The 20,458-nt window shown below is 43.2% G+C and overlaps 1 protein-coding gene across 4 annotated transcripts in view; it reads right to left on the reverse strand.

Annotated features, from left to right (window-relative positions):
• Positions 1 to 14,863: 14,863 nt before the first annotated feature.
• The window catches only part of SIM1 (SIM bHLH transcription factor 1), a 58,987-nt gene continuing 53,392 nt past the window's right edge, over positions 14,864 to 20,458 (reverse strand). For all 4 annotated transcript variants that reach the window (XM_038396422.2, XM_043510708.1, XM_043510707.1 and 1 more), the window contains one exon: positions 14,864 to 15,755. In XM_038396422.2, coding sequence (XP_038252350.1) covers positions 15,025 to 15,755 — 731 coding nt within the window. In that variant the 3' untranslated portion in view covers positions 14,864 to 15,024. The remainder of the gene's footprint in view (positions 15,756 to 20,458) is intronic.

The raw sequence follows: 20,458 nt of genomic DNA on the forward strand, positions 1-20,458 counted from the left end.
ATAGACATACTCTGGGAGTTTTACCATGAACTTCAATGGGAGCAGAGTTTGGTCAATGATGAGCACTTCAGAAAACCCAACACTTACTGTTTAAAAAAAATGCACATTTGTCACATCTACAAAGAGAACTAAGTGTTTTTTGTGGAAAGTTTACACTTAAGGTTGTTTCCTCTCTTTGCATTGTGACAAAGCTCTGTCCTTGCCTCCGTGGGTCCCGCATTTCCTGGCAGATTTCGCTAGCCTCAGAGGCTCACTGTGACCCTCCACGTAACCCTTCTTTCTCTAGAGACAAGGGTCACAGTCTACTGAGCAATTTTCATCATAAGCCAGCGAGGGAGGTGAGGAGAAGTTATCCTTCCTTCCACAGTCTCTGTTGTCTCTCAGTCTCAGTGATTAAACAGGGGGCAAAGGTGGGGGGGGGGGAACCCGGGCCCACCCTCTACTCCGGGCTCCAGCCCCCAGCCCAGGGACCCTAATAGTATCAGCTATGGTAGCTGACCTTCTAGAAACATGACATGTACAATTCCTTGGGCTACTTCCCCCACAGCAGCCCTCACTTCCTCAAGCTCCACTTCACCCTTACCTCAGCGCCTCCTTCCTTGTGCCTGATGTGGTGTGTACTACTCAACCTCTCCAACCGCGCAACTTCTTCCCACAGCTCCTGACACACACTCCCACCTGACTGACTGGAAGGCTTTTAACTAGTTTCAGCCAGCCCCTGATTGGCTTCAGGTGTCCCAATCAACCTAGCCTTCTCCCTGCCTTCTGGAAAGTTCTTAATTGGGCCCAGGTGTCTTAAACGACCTGGAGCAGCTTCCATTTCACTTAACCTGGTACCAGGGATTTGTTTAGCCTGGAGCTAATATAGCTATCTTCCACTACTTTTCTATAGCCATCTGGCCTTGCCTCGTCACATATCCCCCCCAGCTCAACACCATAGAGTTGGGCAACTTGGGATGCCAGGCAGTATGCTCGTGACAGACCATCAGCGTTGCTATGGTGGCATCCAGCCCTGTGCTGTATGCGGAACTGGAATGGTTGGAGGGATAAGAACCATCTGGTGACCCTTGCATTCTTTTCCTTATTCCTCTGCATCCACTGGAGGGGTGCATGGTCCGTCACAAGAGTAAATCGCCGGCCTAAGAGGTAATAACGCAGTGTCTCCATAGCCCATTTAACAGCAAGGCATTCTCTCTCGACTACTGCATATTTCTGTTCTCTTGGGAGAAGCTTTCTGCTTAGGTAGAGAATGGGGTGTTCCTCTTCTCCCACCTGTTGCGACAGAACCACTCCCAACCCCACCTCGGAAGCATCTGTTTGTAAAATAAATTCCCTGTTAAAGTCTGGGGCTATGAGTATGGGGTCATTACAGAGGGCCGTCTGAAGGTCTGTAAATGCCCCCTCTGCTGTGTCGGTCCACTTTACCATGTCTGGACCTGGGGCCTTCACCAGGTCTGTTACGGGACTTGCCCTAGTGGCGAAGTGGGGAATAAACCGTCGGTAGTAGCTTACCACACCTAGGAACGCACGGACCTGCTTCTTTCGGGTCGGCTGGGGCCAGTTTTGAATTGCCTCTAGCTTATTCGTTTGGGGCTTCACTATGCCCCTTCCCACAATATATCCCAGGTACCTAGCCTCTGCTAGCCCTATGGCGCATTTAGCGGTATTAGCAGTGAGGCCAGCCCGCCTTAAGGTGCGCAGTACTGCCTCAACTTTCTTCAAGTGGGTTCCCCAGTCTGGCATATGGATGATGACATCATCTAGGTATGCAGCTGCATAACTAGTACGGGGACACAGCAGCTTATCCATGAGGCACTGGAATGTGGCTGGGGCCATATGTAGCCCAAAAGGGAGGACGGTGTATTGGAATAGCCCATCCAGAGTGGAGAATGTTGTCTTTTCTTTAGCTTCTTTAGTCAGAGGAATCTGCCAGTACCCTTTTGTCAGATCCAGTGTAGTCAAGAATCGGGCACTACCCAGTCGGTCAACCAGTTTGTCGATGTGTGGTATGGGGTATGCATCAAACTGGGATATTTCATTCAATCAGCGAAAGTCATTACAGAATCTCATGGTACCATCAGGTTTAGGCACTAGAACAATTGGACTTGATCATTGACTGTAAGATTCTTCAGTAACCCCTAATTCTAACATTTTCTTTACTTTGGCCTTGATTTCCTCTCTTTTGGCTGCTGGGATTCAGTAGGGTCTCAGTGTTACGTTGGCACTGGGGATCGTGGGATATGGTGATAGGACTCAGTCGTCCGCCCTGGTTTTGTAGAGAACACATCTCTGTTGCGATTAATCATGTCGGCTGCCTCGATCTTTTGGATCGGCATCAAGTCAGATGATATCCTCACTTGCTCGTGTAAGTTATCCTCCTGGGGAAGGGTCTCCTGCATGACTAAGCATGTCTCTTGTCTCATGTCTCTTGCCAAGGTTTTAGAAGATTGATGTGGTAAATTTGCTCCGATTTCCGGCGGCCTGGTTGCCGCATCTTATAGTTCACCTCTCCCACGGCTTCGATTAGTTCGTAGGGTCCCTGCCACTGGGCCAACAGTTTATTTCTGCTGTGGGCACCAGTACCATCACCTGATCCCCTGGTTGGAATCATCAAAGCTTTTCTTGGTGGTTATAATGGGTTCATTGGGTCTCCTGTGCTCTCTCCAAGTGTTCCTGTACAATGGGCGTAACTCGGGCTATCCGAGCTCTCATCTGCAGTACATGCTCAACTATGTTCCTTCAGGGATTTGGCTCCTCTTCCCAGGCTTCTCTGGCTATATCCAATATGCCCCAAGGGTGGTGCCCATATAGTAGTTCAAATGGAGAGAAACCCGTGGAGTCTTGCGGAACCTCCTGGATGGTGAACATGAGGTAAGGCAATAGGATATCCCAATCTTTCCCATCCCGGCTCACCACTTTCCTGATCATGGCCTTGAGGGTCCTATTGAACCTTTCCACAAAGCCATTTGTTTGCGGGTGGTATACAGAGGTCCGTAGGGCTTGTACATGGAGCAATGAACATCAGCTTGGACATGAAGGGTGTCCCTTGATCAGTCAATATCTCCTTGGGTAGCCCAACCCGGGCAAATATCTGTACTAGCTCCTTAGCTATTGTCTTGGAAGCTGTGTTACGCAGAGGAACAGCTTCTGGGTACCGGGTTGCATAGTCCAGTACAACAAGCACATGTTGGTGGCCCTGAGCTGTCTTCTCTAGGGGCCCTACCAGATCCATGGCTATCCGTTCAAAAGGAACCTCTATTATTGGAAGAGGTATCAAAGGAGACCGCAAGTGCGGGCGAGGGCTATGTAACTGATACTCCAGACAAGAGGTGCAGTATCGCCGGACATCTTCATGTACTCCTGGCCAGAAGAACCTCCGCAGGATCCGTGCCTGGGTTTTCTCTACCCCTAGGTGTCCTCCAAACAGGTGACTGTGGGTGAGACTCAATATGGCTTTTTGATGTTTTTGTGGCACCAGAAGTTGTTGTATCTCTTGCTCCTGCATTTGCACCACGTGGTACAGGAGATCTTTCTTCACTATAAAGTAAGGTCCGGGACCCCGGACCTTCCCATCCACGGGTATCCCATCGATCTTGGCCACCTCTTTCCTGGTGTTATCATATCTGGAGTCCTCCGCCTGGTCCTGCCCAAAAGTCTCTCTCCCGGGACTAACCTGCCCAAGCTCCCAGGGGCCGGCTTCTGCTTCTTCCAATGGCTCGCTGCCATCATGGCTGGGGGCAGCTTCTGGCTCACATTCTGTGGTGGAAGTTTCTCTTTTGGCTGCTCACGTCCATCTGCCTACTAGGGAGGTCTTCTGGCCCTGGGTCAGGATCCGGGTCCCCAAGGCCTTCGCGGCCTTCCTCTCTTTTTTTGTCTTCCGGGTCTTTCAGGGGGCTGAGAACAGATCCTGAGAAATCTCAGCGAACATCGGGGGTTGACATTCCCCCGGTGACGAGTCGCTGTCCTCAGGGTCCTCACCTCCCTCCAGCCTCTCCGGGGGGAGTAAATTATCAAATCCTGGATAGTCCCTCCCAACGACTACAGGATATGGGAGTTTAGGAACTACGCCCACGGTCACCTCAATGGGGTTTCCCTGAACCTCTATCTCCACTGGGATGGTGGGGTAATGGCTCACGGCCCCATGCATGCACGTCACTGCTATGCATTTGGCTTGTAGCAGCTGACTATTTTTTACCAGCTTACCCGATATGAGGGTGATAGCACACCCAGAGTCCACAAGCGCTGTAGTCTCTGCTCCATTTATCCTCACTGGCCTGGTGTAATTATGTGGGGCTAATGCGACCCCCGCGAGGTAGATAAGGGAGCATGGACTTCCCAATCCCCCAAGTTACATTGCATAGGCTCCTCGGTGCTGGGACACTGTGCTGCTATGTGTCCCCACTCCCCACATGCATAAACATCTATAATTGCTTTTAATCACTCCCCTATCCCAGGGGTTAGGGGGTTTAGTCCCAGGGTTCCCCCCACTCAGACCAATCCCTTCATTCTGGGGTCCCCACTGGTTTTCAGCCCCCCTTCTTCCACCTAGGACTCCCCGGGGGTTCGGCTGCCCAACCTTCCAGGGTTGGGGTCGGGCGCTTGCTTCGAAAGGGGCCTTCCTTGGGTAGTCGGGTTAGTTCCCTGGCTGCCATCCCTCTTTCTACCAGTGTGATCATCTTGTCGTATGTGGACGGATCGTTCTGGCCTACCCATTTGCAGAGATCTGGCAGCAGTCCCCGCTTGTAATGGTCTATGACCAGGATCTCCAAAATCTCCTCTGGCCTGCATACCTCAGGCTGTAACCACTTCTGTGCGAGGTATATGAAGTTGAATAGCTGGGACCTCGGGGGTTTGTTCTCCTGGTATTTCCACTCAGAGAACCTCTGGGCCCTTACCGCTGCCATTATCCGGGCTCGTGCTAGGATCTCTGCCTTCAGACAGGTATAGTCAGTGGCATCCGTGGCAGGCAAGTCAAAGTAGGCCTTCTGGGCCTCTCCACACAAAAAAGGGATGAGAATGCTGGCCCACTGTTCCTGGGGCCATGCCTCACGCTGAGCAGTCCTTTCGAATGAGAGGAGATATGCCTCTACATCATCTCCTGACGTCATCTTTGGCAGACAACCAGTGGTACTCAAGGTTCGTGTCCCGTCGGACCCCCGGGCCTGGGTGGTGAGGATCTTCAGCTGGTCCACCACCTCTCTCAAGAGGGCACGATCTTGGATCGCCTGGCTCATCAATAATCGATTGGTGTCCTGCTGTAGCCGCATAGATCCTGTTGTGCCATTGCCTGAACCCGGTGGCCTCCTGCTGGGCTGCCGTGGCTTGTACCAGAGCTCTTACCACCTCCTCCATTGTGGTATAAAGCAAACAAACAAAAACAAAAACAAAAAAAAATCCAAAACCCCCAGTGCACTTTTTTTTTAAGCCTCTTTCTTCCGCCACGCTGTGAACGAAATCCCACTGCTGACACAAGTTCTGACAAAGCTCTGTCCTTGCCTCCGTGGGTCCCATGTTTCCTGGCGGATTTCACTAGCCTCAGAGGCTCACTGTGACCCTCCACGTAACCCTTCTTTCTCTAGAGACAAGGGTTACAGTCTACTGAGCCATTTTCATCATAAGCCAGCGAGGCAGGTGAGGAGAAGTTATCCTTCCTTTCACAGTCTCTGTTGTCTCCCAGTATCGGTGATTAAACAGGGGGCAAAGGTGTGGGGGGGAACCCGGGCCCACCCTCTACTCCGGGCTCCAGCCCCCAGCCCAGGGACCCTAATAGTATCAGCTATGGTAGCTGACCTTCTAGAAACATGACATGTATAATTCCCTGGGCTACTTCCCCCACAGCAGCCCTCACTTCCTCAAGCTCCACTTCACCCTTACCTCAGGGCCTCCTTCCTTGTGCCTTATATGGTGTGTACTACTCAGTCTCTCCAACAGCACAACTTCCTTCCACAGCTCCTGACATGCATTCCCACCTGACTGACTGGAAGGCTTTTAACTAGTTTCAGCCAGCCCCTGATTGGCTTCAGGTGTCCCAATCAACCTAGCCTTCTCCCTGCCTTCTGGAAAGTTTTTAGTTGGCCCCAGGTGTCTTAATTGACCTGGAGCAGCTTCCATTTCACTTAACCTGGTACCAGGGATTTGTTTAGCCTGGAGCTAATATATCTATCTTCCACTACTTTTCTATAGCCACCTGGCCTTGCCCCGTCACAGCATGTAGAACCAGCTACTTTTTTAGCTTTCAGAGAGCCAAATTGTGGCAAATACCAGCTGGTCCAAGTAGTAGGTGGTACTGAGTCTCAATACCATATGGTGAGTTGTATAAGGTCTGGTATAGTCTTTAGGATGGCGCCACTGTAGTTGGTCTATTCCATTGGCTGTTGTGCAGAAGGCCACTTCTCCACCTGCCTCTGCTCCCTTTGGGGTGCTCTTTGACCCCCATACATGCTAACAAAGTAGTCCCTGTCCTCCACAAACCATAGGGACTGCAGTTGTGACAGATCTTTGCATGGACCACACAAAAAGGTGGGAGCATTTGCAAGCTTGAGGGTGCTGCCAGTGATTAGAAAAGCCACATTAAAGGGACAAACCACAAAAAAATGAATTGCTTTCCTATTAAAATAAATCAATATTTAGGTTTTAACAGGACAGTTGTAACTGCTCGAGCCACTTTACTGAGATGATTTTGCAGCCTTAAGTACCCCCTCAATTCACAGCCAGAGGTAAGAATATGGCAGTAAAAGGTCACAGAGTTCTCACAACTTTTGTTATTTGACTGTCTCATAACTTAGTAACCTAAAAAGAGGTACCCAAAATAACTGATGGGCTACAGGAACTAGAGGCCCCACTGCCTCCTTACCAGCAGCCCTCACTCTCATGTCTCCTACTTTTCTAATGCAAGCAGATTTTCAACATTAAAAAATTGGGGGACCAGGGAGAGGTGTCCTGGGAAAGGATTTTGGTAAGGGATGAGAGAAGCTAATGGGGACAATGGAGGAAAAGAGCCCTCCTTCTTTCCACAGCTCCTCAACTCCCCACCCCTCTTTCCACACTGAAAAGTTGTGACATTTTACAGTAAGAACAGGAGTGGATGAAACAGTGTCCACTCTCCATGACTGTCAGTTTTCTTCCAATTCCAGCATCTAACTTCTCTCTCACCCACTCCAAGGTAGCTCCTATCCTACCAGCTTCCACTCACCCATGTCCCTTCAGCCATACATACCACCATTCACCCACACTCAACCCAATTGCCTCCTCCCAGCCACACAGCAACCTAATTCTTCTAGACTACCTCCCACACAACACTCACTGCTGAAAACACCTCAGCCAACCACACACCCAACGTTTAGCTCCTCCCTCATACCCTATCTTAGAATATCCACCTTTCCTTCCCAACTTTATCATAGTTCGGAACCTTCTCCCCAGCTCTTAACTTTCCCCACAGCACCATGCTTCAGGACACCTTCTCTTCCCACCCTCCCCAAGCTCACAACTCCTCACATCTCATGCTCAGAAACCCCTCTTCCCCACCCTCAGGTTCTTTATCCTTCCACTCCAACCTTCTGACTCAGAATCCTTCTTCCTCCTACTTGATACCCAGCTAATAAACCATTATAGAATCATTGAACCATAGAAGATTAGGGTTGGAAGAGACCTCAGAAGGTCATCTAGTCCAACCCCCTGCTCAAAGTAGGATCAACCCCAACTAAATCATCCCATCCAGGGCTTTGTCAAGCCAGGCCTTAAAAACCTCTACAGATGGGGATTGCACCACCTCCCTAGGTAACCCATTCCAGTGCTTCACCACCCTCCTAGGAGAAATAGTTTTTCATAATATCCAACCTAGACCTCCCCCAGTGCAACTTGAGATCATTGCTCCTTGTTCTGTCATCTGCCATCACCTTGAACAGCTTAGCTCCATCCTCTTTGGAACCCCCCTTCAGGTAGTTGAAGGCTGCTATCAAATCTCCCCTCACTCTTCTCTTCTGCAGACTAAATAAACCCAGTTCTCTCAGCCTCTCCTCGTAAGTCATGTTCCCCAGCCCCCTAATCATTTTCATTGCCCTCTCTCCATTTTGTCCACATCCTTTCTGTAGTGGGGGGCCCAAACTGGACACAATACTCCAAATGTGGCCTCACCAGTGCCAAATAGAGGGGAATAATCACTTCCCTCAATCTGCTGGCAATACTACTACTAATGCAGTCCAATATGCTGTTAGCCTTCCTGGCAACAAGGGGACGCTGCTGACTCATATCCAGCTTCTCATCCACTCTAATCCTCAGTTGCTTTTCTGCAGAACTGCCATTCTCCAGAGCAACCATTGCTGGGCTTGAAGAATCAGAGGTAGCATGTGGGGATTGTAGCTGCAGGAAGCATGTGTCCCTAGATACTGTGCAACTAATCTTAATTACCCCCACAAAGGCTTGCAATAGGGCTTTCTCTTTGCAGCCTGCAGTCAATGCACTGCAGGGACTCCAGGTAAGGTGAGACAGGTGACTGCGGCCACCAAAGCTTCCAGGGAGAGGGGAAGACCCAATTATACCAGGAATTGGGCATTGGCAGTGGATGGAACTTCAGTACTGCAGCCATACTACAAATGCTAAACAGCATGTATAATATTGCTAATAACTGGCGAGTTACTGGTATGTCTCAACCTCACCATATCCTAGCATCCAGTGGTCCTTGGTTTTGGTATTTTAAGTGGATTATAAACTGCAAATTATAAATGAAGAATAAATGTAACTATGCTTCATTTAGATTCAATGAATTTCAAAGGCACATGCCAACGGTGCTATGTACCATTTCAATAAACTTTGTTCAAATATAAAGCCAATGAAATCCAATTAAGTAATTTCTCCTGTACATCCTTTAAATTCTGAGGTATTCGTAAGCTGATTAAAATTCGTTCTTGAAAATGTTTCCATGTCCTTTGCTTAAAAACTCATGAAACCAGACAAAAACTGCATATTGGTAACTATATTTTAAACCAAAAAAATCTTCACATAATAAATACATCTTATGCACATTAACTTCAAATTTACTTCAGAAAGCTATTTACAATATAAATAATTATAAATGGGAACACTTTGCAAGATATTGTTAACATAGCTAAATTGTGTTTCCTACATTACATTCCAAAGGAAAACTTCAAATTACAGATGTTATGCTACAGTGTCACTAGAACCTATACATTGCAAGGCATGGCATTTGAAATGTTGGCAATCTTTGTCTTTTTTCATAAATATAATCCATTGGGTTTGGGGAGTTGGGGTTTGTTTGGGTTTTTTAAATATGCTGGTCAAAACAAATATGAACATGTCATTATTTCTGAAGTGCCTTTTTCTAGTTTTATGTGCTGAAATACTTACCATTGGGAAAAAATTACAGTGTTTTAAAAGAACTTTTCCCCATTGACTTTATTTATTTAGAAATGGAACTGCTGTACTGTTTTATAATGTGTTAATGAGATTATTTTGTGTGTTTCCAAACTTCCTACTTTTTTAGTGTCTAAGAGCAAAATCACATGCAGTCAAAATTTCAATAAATAAAAATGTTTAAAAATTGTATTTTAAACCCTAGAATCCTATGTTTACCATTTGAAAGGAGAGGTTAAGTAGTGGATACAACCAGCCAAAAAATCTTTGTTTCTTCCTATAATGACTATATGTTTGATCTTTCCTTTCAAGTATAGTCTCATGGCAGGAGCCATAAATTAACCTTCTTTCAGAAAGGGGTGCATTCTTACCAGTTGGAGCCAAGATTTATCCACACAACCATTGTGTGCATGCACTGAACACCATAGTTAAATTTCCTCGCATGTAATTTTTCACTGTCAGACACTCCAAGGATGCTTTTGGTAAAAGGGAGCTGCACTGTCACTCATCATTCTGCAGAAAATTCTACTTAATTTTCCTTGTCCAAAATAATAATTCCCTTTGGAGCATTGAGCAGTAAAAATATTTTGCTAACCCATGAGCTCCAGGTGCCTTATTCACAACAAACTGAACGATGTATATGGTACCAGAGTAATAGTACAGCACTGTTGGGTTTTTTTAAGTGCAGACACTCAGATTACTTAATAGCCATTTTTAATAAAACAATATATAAAATAGATGTTCTAGTTACCTGAATAGCACAGTCTGGATTACTTTGGGGCTAACCAGCATGCGGATTTGTGTGGAAATAAATTCCTCAACCCTGTTCTTACTAAAGTCAATAGCAAAACTTCCATTTCCTTCAATAGGAACAGGATACAACCCTATGCTGCTATTTGTACATTTAAGAGAATTCCATGGATAAACCTGAATTGAAATACTTTTGCTACCAGACAATAACCATAACTGCCTCCAAAATACCCATAACAGGGTCTGATCCTAGAATTGTTTTGTGAGCAGTAACCCCAATTGAAGCCAAAGAGAACTTTCATGTGGAAGGTCTGAAGACACATTCTGATAGCCATGAGTTAGTTGGACTTTGGTGCTACAATTAAAAGTTGGTGCTTCTGTAACAGACAGTCAGCTTTTCGAGTGCATTCATGTCTTTGGCAGAAATACCACACATGGCCATTTACTGAATACTTTGGGGGCTTATCAATACCTTTCAGATAAATGGTGGTTCAGGTAATCCTGAAAATTATTGAATAAGTGCTTCATGCCAGGAGAGAGATAACTGAAATTCAGATAAGAGGAGGGCTTTGTGGATTAAATAGTGTTGGATAAATAGGATTTTAAATGTACTACGCTGAGTGGTAGTACTCGTGGGAACATCATCAAAAAAGTAAGTTGGCTACTCCCCAGAAGGTGAAAGCACAGCAAAATGTCCTTGGGCTTTGGCACCCGCCAATGTTCACCGCTGCCCACATTTTTCTAAATGTATTCAAAGATGTATAGAAAAAACAAACAAACAATCTGATTAGTAGTACATGCCATTTGGGGGGCATTTCCCTTTACAGTTTTCATAGTTACATCTTCCAGGTGCACAAAAATACTAGTGTCAAATCACTAGGAGCCAGATTCCGCTAGACTAGCACCTTACTCCACAAATATATCCATTGAAATCAATAGGATTGCTTGAGGAGTAAGGTTTCTTACTCTAAGTTAAGAATTTGTATAAGCCTGTGGCCTTAAACTTGTACACTATGCCCACTGAGTGCAACTGTATAGAAATAAGAGACAGTTCCATTCTTTTGTTAACATCAAATAAAGACATAGAAGGCCTAATCCACAGCCCAATGAATTCAATGAAAAGACTCCCATTGGTTTCAACAAGCTTTTTTGATACGGGTCATAAGCAGTTTGCAGTTTTATTAGCATATTCACTTGGTGTTATGTTTGTTGACATAATGCTATTATGATATAAAATGCTAGCATACTACAGTGCAATCAGTATAGTATTAGTTGCACTTGTGGAACTGAAATATACCCTAAAATGTTTCAGATATAAAGTGATACCAATGACCTAATATGATACATTTGAAAAATATCAAAGCAAATACTGTATCTTGCATTTTCAAATTTTCCAAAATTGCTCATCTCTTTTTTTTAAACATACATTCCTTGAAGGATGTTGAGGATTTTTACATTTTATCACTGAGGTTAAATGGGGAGTTGAACTAAATATGAAGTTCATTAAAGTATGCCATACAATAAGCACTGATGTAATGAACAAGTGTAAGCTTTGTGCCCTGCAGGAAAGTACATGTTATACCACTTGTAGTAATGAATGCTACAGTTAAGGTTGCAAACTGACTTTCATTTAGTATCAAGCAGGATATAGTGTGTTGCAGGTCTCTGTGCTTACATAATAATTATACTTACAATTAATTTGTAATACTTTTTCAAAATCACATTAAAAGCTCCTTGCCAGCTTTGAAGTAAAGAGAAAATTGTTCCCTCCAAGCTGGCCCTTTAAGGGAGCAGGATGGCCAATCAGATAGCCCATAACAGGCAAGTGCCTCCAGTCAATGACAATGATGCACTAAGGAGGAGCAATAGTTGCTTCCATCTTGCATGGGGAATGTGCAAGTGTTCGTCTTGCTTGTCTTACAACATGGCTGCAGGTAAGGGCAACAGATCACTGTATTGATATTTTAAATATTATATTTATTACATTGCACCTTCCCGCATTTGCCATTTTAGTGAAATGAAACTATGGAAAATCTCAGCATAGGAGAAATTTAATTTAACAATAGTTGTTTGGAAACTTGTATTCTGTATGGGATCACAGTAAATAATAACAGAGAATCTTTATTGCATAGCTTACTTGCTTTTTTTAAAATGAAGAATATAAACAAACTGTTAGAAGTACAGTCATTTATGAAGGTGCCTTTTATACTGTAATCTAGTATAATATTCATATTTACTTAGAGTTACTTTTGTAATGTATTGGCAGTATGCCAAAGGACATATGATAGCATGTACTTCTATTCTGTTTTACTCAGCAAGTCACACTTTAATACTGTACAATGAGGCTCCAAATAAAAAGTTAATACTATTCATAGGTGTAAACTAAATAAAGATGTATCCAGAACTAGACTTATCAAAAATACCCTCTCATTCCTAACTTCTTAGGAATATATAAAATTGTTGGGCTGAAAGAAATCCATTTTGGTCCATCCACCCCTTTAAGTTAGCAGTTTTTAGCATTTTCCCCAACAGCATTAAATATTTGCCTTGTTTTTTATCTTTTTTAAAAGTTATTTATACTAGCTGCTTCTGTTTATGACCTTTATTGTTCATTCAACTTTTTAGGTTTCATTTAATATAATTCTTTCCAAATTTGTTTTGTTCTAATTTTTCCGTGGCTAATATTTAATGCCCTTTGGTTCTTATATCTGCTACTAATTCAAATAACCTTATACTGTTATCTGACCTCTCTTCCATGCAGAACTTTGTGCACATCAGTGACATTCCCTCTAAATCTTTCCTTTTCCAAAGATAACCCAGTTTATTTAAACACTTATTAGATCTTTCATTCTCTTTATCTTTCTGCTTTGTGTTCTGCTCTACCTTTTCTATTATGAGCTTTAGATAATAAAGGCCAGATTGTAACATCTTTCTCTTCTGGAAAAGTACAGTATATTTCATTATGAATGATCACACTGAAGTCAAATGGGATTGCTTGTGATGTAAGAGTATCACAATCTTCCTCAAAGTGATCAGAACCGTATACATCAGTATTCCAAATTGGCTGTGTGATTTTTTCGGTTTTCAAGTAAATCTCTACTTGGTGACCCAGATTATTATTATTTTGCTACTGATTAGCCCTGCTTTGGAGATTGATACTTTTGTAATCTATCCAAACTCTCCAAGCAACCTTCTACTTGGTGGACTGTGTTTTATGACCATTGAAAGTAAACTTCCATACATCTATCTTCTTTACATTACAAATCAAGCCATTCTGTAGTGCTCATCTCATTTTTACAACATCCTCCTCTCTTGCCCATACTCTAGGTTGGTATAATCAGGAGGGGCCTGGTCCAGCTCCCACAGAAATCATTTGAAGAAGGATTGTGCCAATGACTGTTACTATGATCTTCCCTAGCTGCTCTTTTAAGTTCAGGTGTTATATTAGCTCATCTCCAGTCCAACAGTATCTCCCTGATCATGAGGTTTTAAAATATATTTACTTACCTCATTTGACACATCTCTTAATCTAGGGCAGGTTCATGCAGGCCCAGATGCTGTAGTCAGGTGTCAGACACTGGGGTTTCTTATTCCCCATATTCTCTCAAGACCCTGATTTTTCCTGTAATATCTTTTTTCTCTTCCCCTGGTTACTATATGACTGTTCCTGACATCTCTTCCCTATTTTCCTTTGTGAACAAGACAAGAATATATGCTTTTTTTCAGTATCACACCCATCACTTCAGTCAACAGGTTACCTCTTCCAACTTTGAGTCCTTATAATCTCCTTCACTTTCTTAATGTGCCCAAAGATTTTCTCCGAATTTATCACAGTCACCCTGCAGTCTTCACTTTGTCTGTCTTTGTCTCTTATATGATTCCATTAATATAGTTGTGTTTTATAGTCCTAACAGCCAAATTTCCAGTAATTTTATGCAATTCATCCTATGGTTCTAACTCACTCTTGATTAGCTCAGCCACTTGGAACTCACAGCATATTTACTGTTACATGGTATACATCACTATGAGATTAAACTAATTCATCTTGGACCACTCTCTGTTTCAGCTCCTTTTCCCCCCTTTCCTTTCACTAATTTGCTTCCCTTTCACTTTACCAGACATCTCATGCACTCATCCAGAATGTGATTACAGTTCAAAGTATCTTCCTGTTACAATCATATATTCTCAAAACCAGGCTGAGAAATTCCCCCTTTCCGATTCCTTCTTTTAAATATTGCATGAGCAAGCAGTCCAGTAGCCAGTCATAACTATGTTGCTCAATTTATGCCTTTCAAGTCAAGCAAGGGTGTAACTATGCGTGTGGCTATTCAAGAAAGTAATAATTCTGAAGATCTCTCTTTTTTCCTTTTGGCTAGTCCTGGATACTTTACACCACTGAGCAACATAATATGGCTAGAATTTAGTGAATAAACAAATCAGTTAACATACCCATTTTATGTGTATTTTGAAAAGATATATGATCCACATTTTTGCATGTAAAGAATGCATAGCTGTTTTGGTGACTAAGACCTGTGGGGCACATGCAATTCAGAGAGTCGGCCCTTGGCAGTATTTTCATCAACTGACTCCAACACAATATGCATGAATTGCTCAGCTGGCCTGCCACAATGTGCTCCCAAGTAAGACCTCCTCTATCTTCTTTTCTATATAATGTGGCAGCAACTTTTACTTTAGCTCCATTCACTATAACCCTGAATGCCAATTCCTTTTTTTTTTTTTTTAAACAGTAACATGTCAACTCACTCATCCCCAGTACCTTAGGTTATTCTCTCTAGTGCAGCATGGTATATCAAATGCTGGTAACAACAAGGGCATTAAAATTTATATATCTTCCAATTATATTTCAAAGAATTTTTTAGAGCATAAAATATTTTACAAAAAACATCAGCTTCCATTGGTTATTATAACGGATGTCCCCTTGTGTCCTTGTGCTGGATCTTGCTGCATCCTTAAGTGAGAAGTCACATCAAAGTGTGATCCATTACAGCCCAAGGAATAGTTTCTAATGGTTTCACTGTCATATAGATGCTCCAGAGCATATCCAGTTAACGTATAAGCATGCTTGTCAAAGTACTGCCTGTGTGAAGTGTAATAGTTTGGAGAAGCTGCTGGATGGTCCCCTGTGGCTTGATGAGGGGACATGTCTGAATGCAGGTAGTCTTTAGCTAGTATCAAACTAGATTTAGAAATGCGGTCAGAATTTGGGCTGCTTATCCTAGACAATGTTGTGGGGCTGTTGTCGTAGTCATTTTCATGTGGGCTCATAAGCTTTCCATCTCGTTGCTGGATGTGTTCACAAGGAGAGGTGTTGGCAACTGTAGGAACACGGCAGACATCCCCTGTCAACTGTTGTGGCTGGTAGTTTGCAAAACAAATAGAGTGCTTTTTCCCTGCTCCGTTAATGGAGACCAGCTGATCAGGGGTTGTTTTCTGTAGCTGAAGCCTGTTTTCTTCCTCTTTAATCATTTGTTGGGTAGCCCTTATTAGCGTTTCAATTTTGCTGGGCTCATGTGGACTACTTTGATACTGCTCAGTACGGTATCGGTCTCCTGATTCACTAGCAGAACCAGGATCTGGGGAGCTAACAACACTTTCCTCATCCCAGTGTCCTCTCCCTGCAGAACAGATAAAGAAAGGGAACAAGTCATCAGTTTTGGTTTGTATGTGGATCTCAGAAAGAAGGCAAACAATCTAAAATCCTCTTTTTAATGCAATGGTGGATTGTGTTGGTCTTTCTGGTTATTGTTTGCTTTATTGTATCACCTGGAGACCCAAACTGAGCTGAGAGCCCCATTGTGCATAAAAGACAGTCAGTCCCTGACACAAAAAGTAGACAAGAGTCAATATAAGTACTATTATCTCCATTTTTCAGATGGGGAACAGAAACAGAGGTTAAGTGGCTTCCCCGAGGTCACAAAAGAAGGCCAGAGAAGAGCCAGGAATTCAAAACAGGTCCCTGAGACCCAGTCAAGTGCTTTAACCTCAAGACCATTCTTCCTACCACGTAAGTGTTGTTGTCAAGATAGGCCAATTGAGCTAATTGACCCAAATGTTTGTGCTTGAGCTCCTAATGCAATATTTTTTCTGCAAAGGATATAAAACATCAGTTGGACACAAAACTGCAATTCAGACTTTCTGAGTTCTAGTCCTGGGTCTAACGCCACTAGTCTTGATTTAACCAATGTACATTTACCACCCTCACCTGTAATATGCAAGTAATGCTACTTCTTCAGAGGGGTGATCTGAGGAGAAAATCTGCTTGATCAGATTTTGAACCTAAAAGCCTGAATTTCAATGATGGTCTGTAATTTCGGGGTGTAATTAGCACCTCCAGTGAATGACAAGTACAGCTGGCAGCACTTGGCGGTCTAAGTACCTCTATGCATCGAGAAAATCAGAAAGTGGATCGAGGCTCATCTAAAAATCAGGTCCACAAAAGGCTATATACATTTTTATTCTTATTATTATTATTAGACTTTGCCCTTTTAACCCCTTCTGTGCTTTAAGATGTCGGTAAAGTATATTATAAATCCAGACACTGGGTTTTTGTGAGGCCTTACATAGCACTTTATACATGCTGCCTGGCAATAAAAAAGAGAAACAACAAAACAGTTGCCTTTGTGTTCACAGATATAGCAAGTTAGCGCTGTACTTAGTTTTGTAATGCAAGAATATTTGTTCTCTCAAACCTTTAGAATAGGAAATTTAACCGTGCTTACCTGAAGTTTCCCTTTCTTCAAGTAATAAGGCCCACAGATCTGTTACAGGGAACATTCAAGTTGGCATGCAGTAGAGTGGGTGGAACCAGACTCATCCATCACTGGCAGGAGGGGAGTAACCCTACCCCTAAAGAACCTAACAACTGAAAGAATTTCCACAGCCAAGGAGGACAATACCCAACTACAGAGACAATATAATAATGAACTGGTAAAACACCTGCTAATATACATGTCCATTGCAGAGCACAAGAAGGACTTCTGCAAATTACTGAATGCTATGTTTTGCCTCAGCTTATATAAACAATACTGTCTGGTTGGGAGGGCAGGATCTGTGGACCTTATTACTCAAAGAAAGAAAATTTTCAGGTAAACAAAGATACATTTTTCTATTCTTCTTTGTATTAAGGTCTACATATCTGTGCAAGGGGGATGTTATCACCAGTGTGCCTCTAGTGTGGGTGATAAAGTTAATAGCTGTGGACAAATAATATATACACACTCCACTCTCAGCTGGGGTATTGTGGTGTGGAGCACTGCTGAAGGCAACATCTGTTAGCTGTATGCCCATCACTGTAGTATCCAAGCGCCTCACAAATCTTAATTTATCCTTAATATACACTTCTGACACAGGGAATTATTATTTATCTGTGATGCAGTAGCACCCAAAGGACCCAGTCAGGATTATGACTCCATTGTGCTGGTCACTGTACAAAGAATAAAGAGAAGATAGTAATGTTAAGAACTTTGAGAAAGGACTATCCCCATTTTACAGTTGGGAACTGAAATTTAGCAAAATTATTGACCAGATTCTGAGCAGCCCCTTATCTCCCAAATGGGCCCATTGGCTTCACGTGGATGCTTATGGAGAAAGCCTTCAATGTGAGTGAAGGTATCAGAATTTGTCCCAAATGGATTATTTGTGTAAGTATTCATCCTCAAGGGTAAGTGGCTCAAAATCTAGCCCTAAGTAAACTTGCCCAAGGTCACAAAAGAAGTCTGGGAGTTTTTCTCTACCCAAGACAACAGTAGCTTTGCCTTTTCTGGTTCTTACTTGTTTAGAAAAGACTTGGTGGATATACTGTCTGTCGTGGCCAATATACGCCCATTGTTCATAGAGACAACCAGTTGCCTGAGTCCATAACAAATAGTTCTGAGCTCTCATGCTGTACATCTTCTGCCAGGGCCATGTTCCCAGGATTGTCTGTGACCCCTCAAAGAAGTGCCCTATACTTCCAGGCTGGCAGCATTGTCATAACTGTGTCTGATTTATGAAGCACTTTTCCCACTTTGACTGATGGGTGGGATAATTTGGAATATGGAAGGGACTGAAGAAAATTCTGAAGAGTTCTCAGTTTGTCTGTAGTCCACTGTAGTGTATCTATGCACAATGCTATCATGCCCAGGAGGAACATGAATGACTGTACTAGAGGCACTGTAGTACCACCGACTTCCTGTATGAGTGTTTACAGTTTGTCTTGCCACTCCTCCAAGAATATCACCCTCTGCTTATTTGGAATCCAAATCTTACACTGAGCATCTAGTATCATTTTAGATCTGGATGGGACCCTGAGGAAGGGATAAATATGGTTCCCTTCTTGTTTGAGAGCTATTATTAGGACCATTAGTGTCTTTGCACACTATCCAAAAGGTAAGGACTTGTGTTGGAAGTGATGTTATCCTTTGGCATAGCATGATAACTTTCTGTGGGATGGTAATGGTAGAATATGGACTTATGTCTCATTTCGGCTACAAGCAACAGAAAATTATTGCTGATTATTGCTAGGATAAATTTCAGAGTCTCCATCTTGAATTTCCATTTTTTTAAAATGTGTTCAAATATTTAAAATCCAGCACTTCGCTGCTTCTGCCCAATCTCTTTATGACTCTTTTTGAACAGGATGGAGTATAGGTCTTTGCCCTCCTCGTTAGAGGAGACTGATTCTATAGCCCCTTATCTATAGGGAGAAGGTGTAAATAGCTTTTTCCTCTCCCATTTCTTTCCTGGAAAGGTTGAGTTAGAGTAGAAAATGAATCTGTGTCTGGGTCTCTTATGAAAATCTAATGAGTATCTCTTCTGGAGAGGTCCAGGACATGTTTATCCAATATGAACAGTGGCCATTGTTCTGCACACTGGAAAGGATATGATATTAAGGTGGCTGGATATTGTCTGGTAAACTACAACCTCCTCCAGTCTGTTCTTTCTCTCTCTACTGTAGTGGTTTTCCCTCTAGTTGTACAAAGAAAGGCTTTTTAATATTTGAAATGTGGCTTTTTCTCTCTTCTTTACTGCCTGCCAAAGGCTAATGTTCTTTTGTCTTCTCCAAATACTCTACCCCCCCCCCCCCCGGGAGTTTGTCAGTTCTCCAAAATGCATTCTGAGAGAGTATTTTGAAACCCATTAGAGATGTTCTCTTGCACTTGTGCTTTCTACAAGGGAAACCAGAAGCAGAACATTGTATTGTAACCTATTTTGTTCTTGCTGAGAAATGTAGTGCATCAAGGGATGCATCTAAAACCAATTCTGTCACCAAGAAGATTTTTCAGACAAAGGGCCCTAGACCACAAGTTTCGTTGGTCTTAAGGAGAATGAGATGCTAAAACATATCTGTCCATGAAAAGGTAGAGCAGGCAAAATATTTGGAGGCAGCTGAAGCCCTCAAGGTTGGCCAAACTGGCCTCATAATTTCTTCTAAGGCATGAATCAACTGTCCAGTCCATAGAACCCTTGGAAGAAAATCCCACTTTGTGGGGATCGCTATGTCCTTTACAAGAAAGAAAAGAGCTGAGTTCATTTGGGGGAGAAACACCATGTTTTATGTAGACAAAGGTACTTTTTAGAACCTTTTGTCTTGTTTGTTTAACCTTTCTTGGCTTTGGAAGAGACTCCCATTTCTCCTTAGTGACATCCTCCAGGGCTTCATGAAGAGGGATGTATGGTTCCATTTAGATCCAGATGAGAAATATTGTGTGGTCTTTTCTGAGGAGATACAAGAGATTGATTCCAGTAGTTTGGAAGTACCTTTCCTTGACTCCTTCAGTGCTCTGATCTTCTGATGCTGATTTTTGTGGGGAGTAGATGCGGAGTTCCACTTGCTATTTCTCCAGCATGGCCTGCCCTGGCACAAGAGGCCTAGGTGACTGCTGTCTGGAATGAACCATTATTGAGGGGCCTGCCCACAAAAAGAGGGGAGAAGTGTAGAAGGCACATTAATTTTGCTTTCCCCTTCTTGGCTTTGATCACCATTATTAGCCTGTTCATGGGTGACAATGCACTATCACCACTCAACTACACCTCAGAAAGAGAGAAGAGAAAAATCACATTCTTACCCAAAGCAGCAGCTCTGGAAGCAAAGTTCAAATGTTTTAAGTCCAGTCAGTTCAAAGGGGGGTTGTTTGGGGAAAGACTGATTCTCTGTAGTAGTGTGGTTTGGAACTGCCTGTCTGCAACTGTGGAGGCAGAATGAAACTGGTAGGTTCTTCAGAACATGGGGGGGCATTCCCTTCCTGATAGTGACAGAGAGGTCTGGTTCTGCCCCCAAAGCTACATGCAGACTGAAGATCCACTGTAATAGATCTGTGGAGCTTCATACAATGAGGAA

The sequence above is a fragment of the Dermochelys coriacea genome, chromosome 3 (genome assembly GCF_009764565.3).
Source record: "Dermochelys coriacea isolate rDerCor1 chromosome 3, rDerCor1.pri.v4, whole genome shotgun sequence".
Classification (NCBI taxonomy): domain Eukaryota; kingdom Metazoa; phylum Chordata; order Testudines; family Dermochelyidae; genus Dermochelys; species Dermochelys coriacea.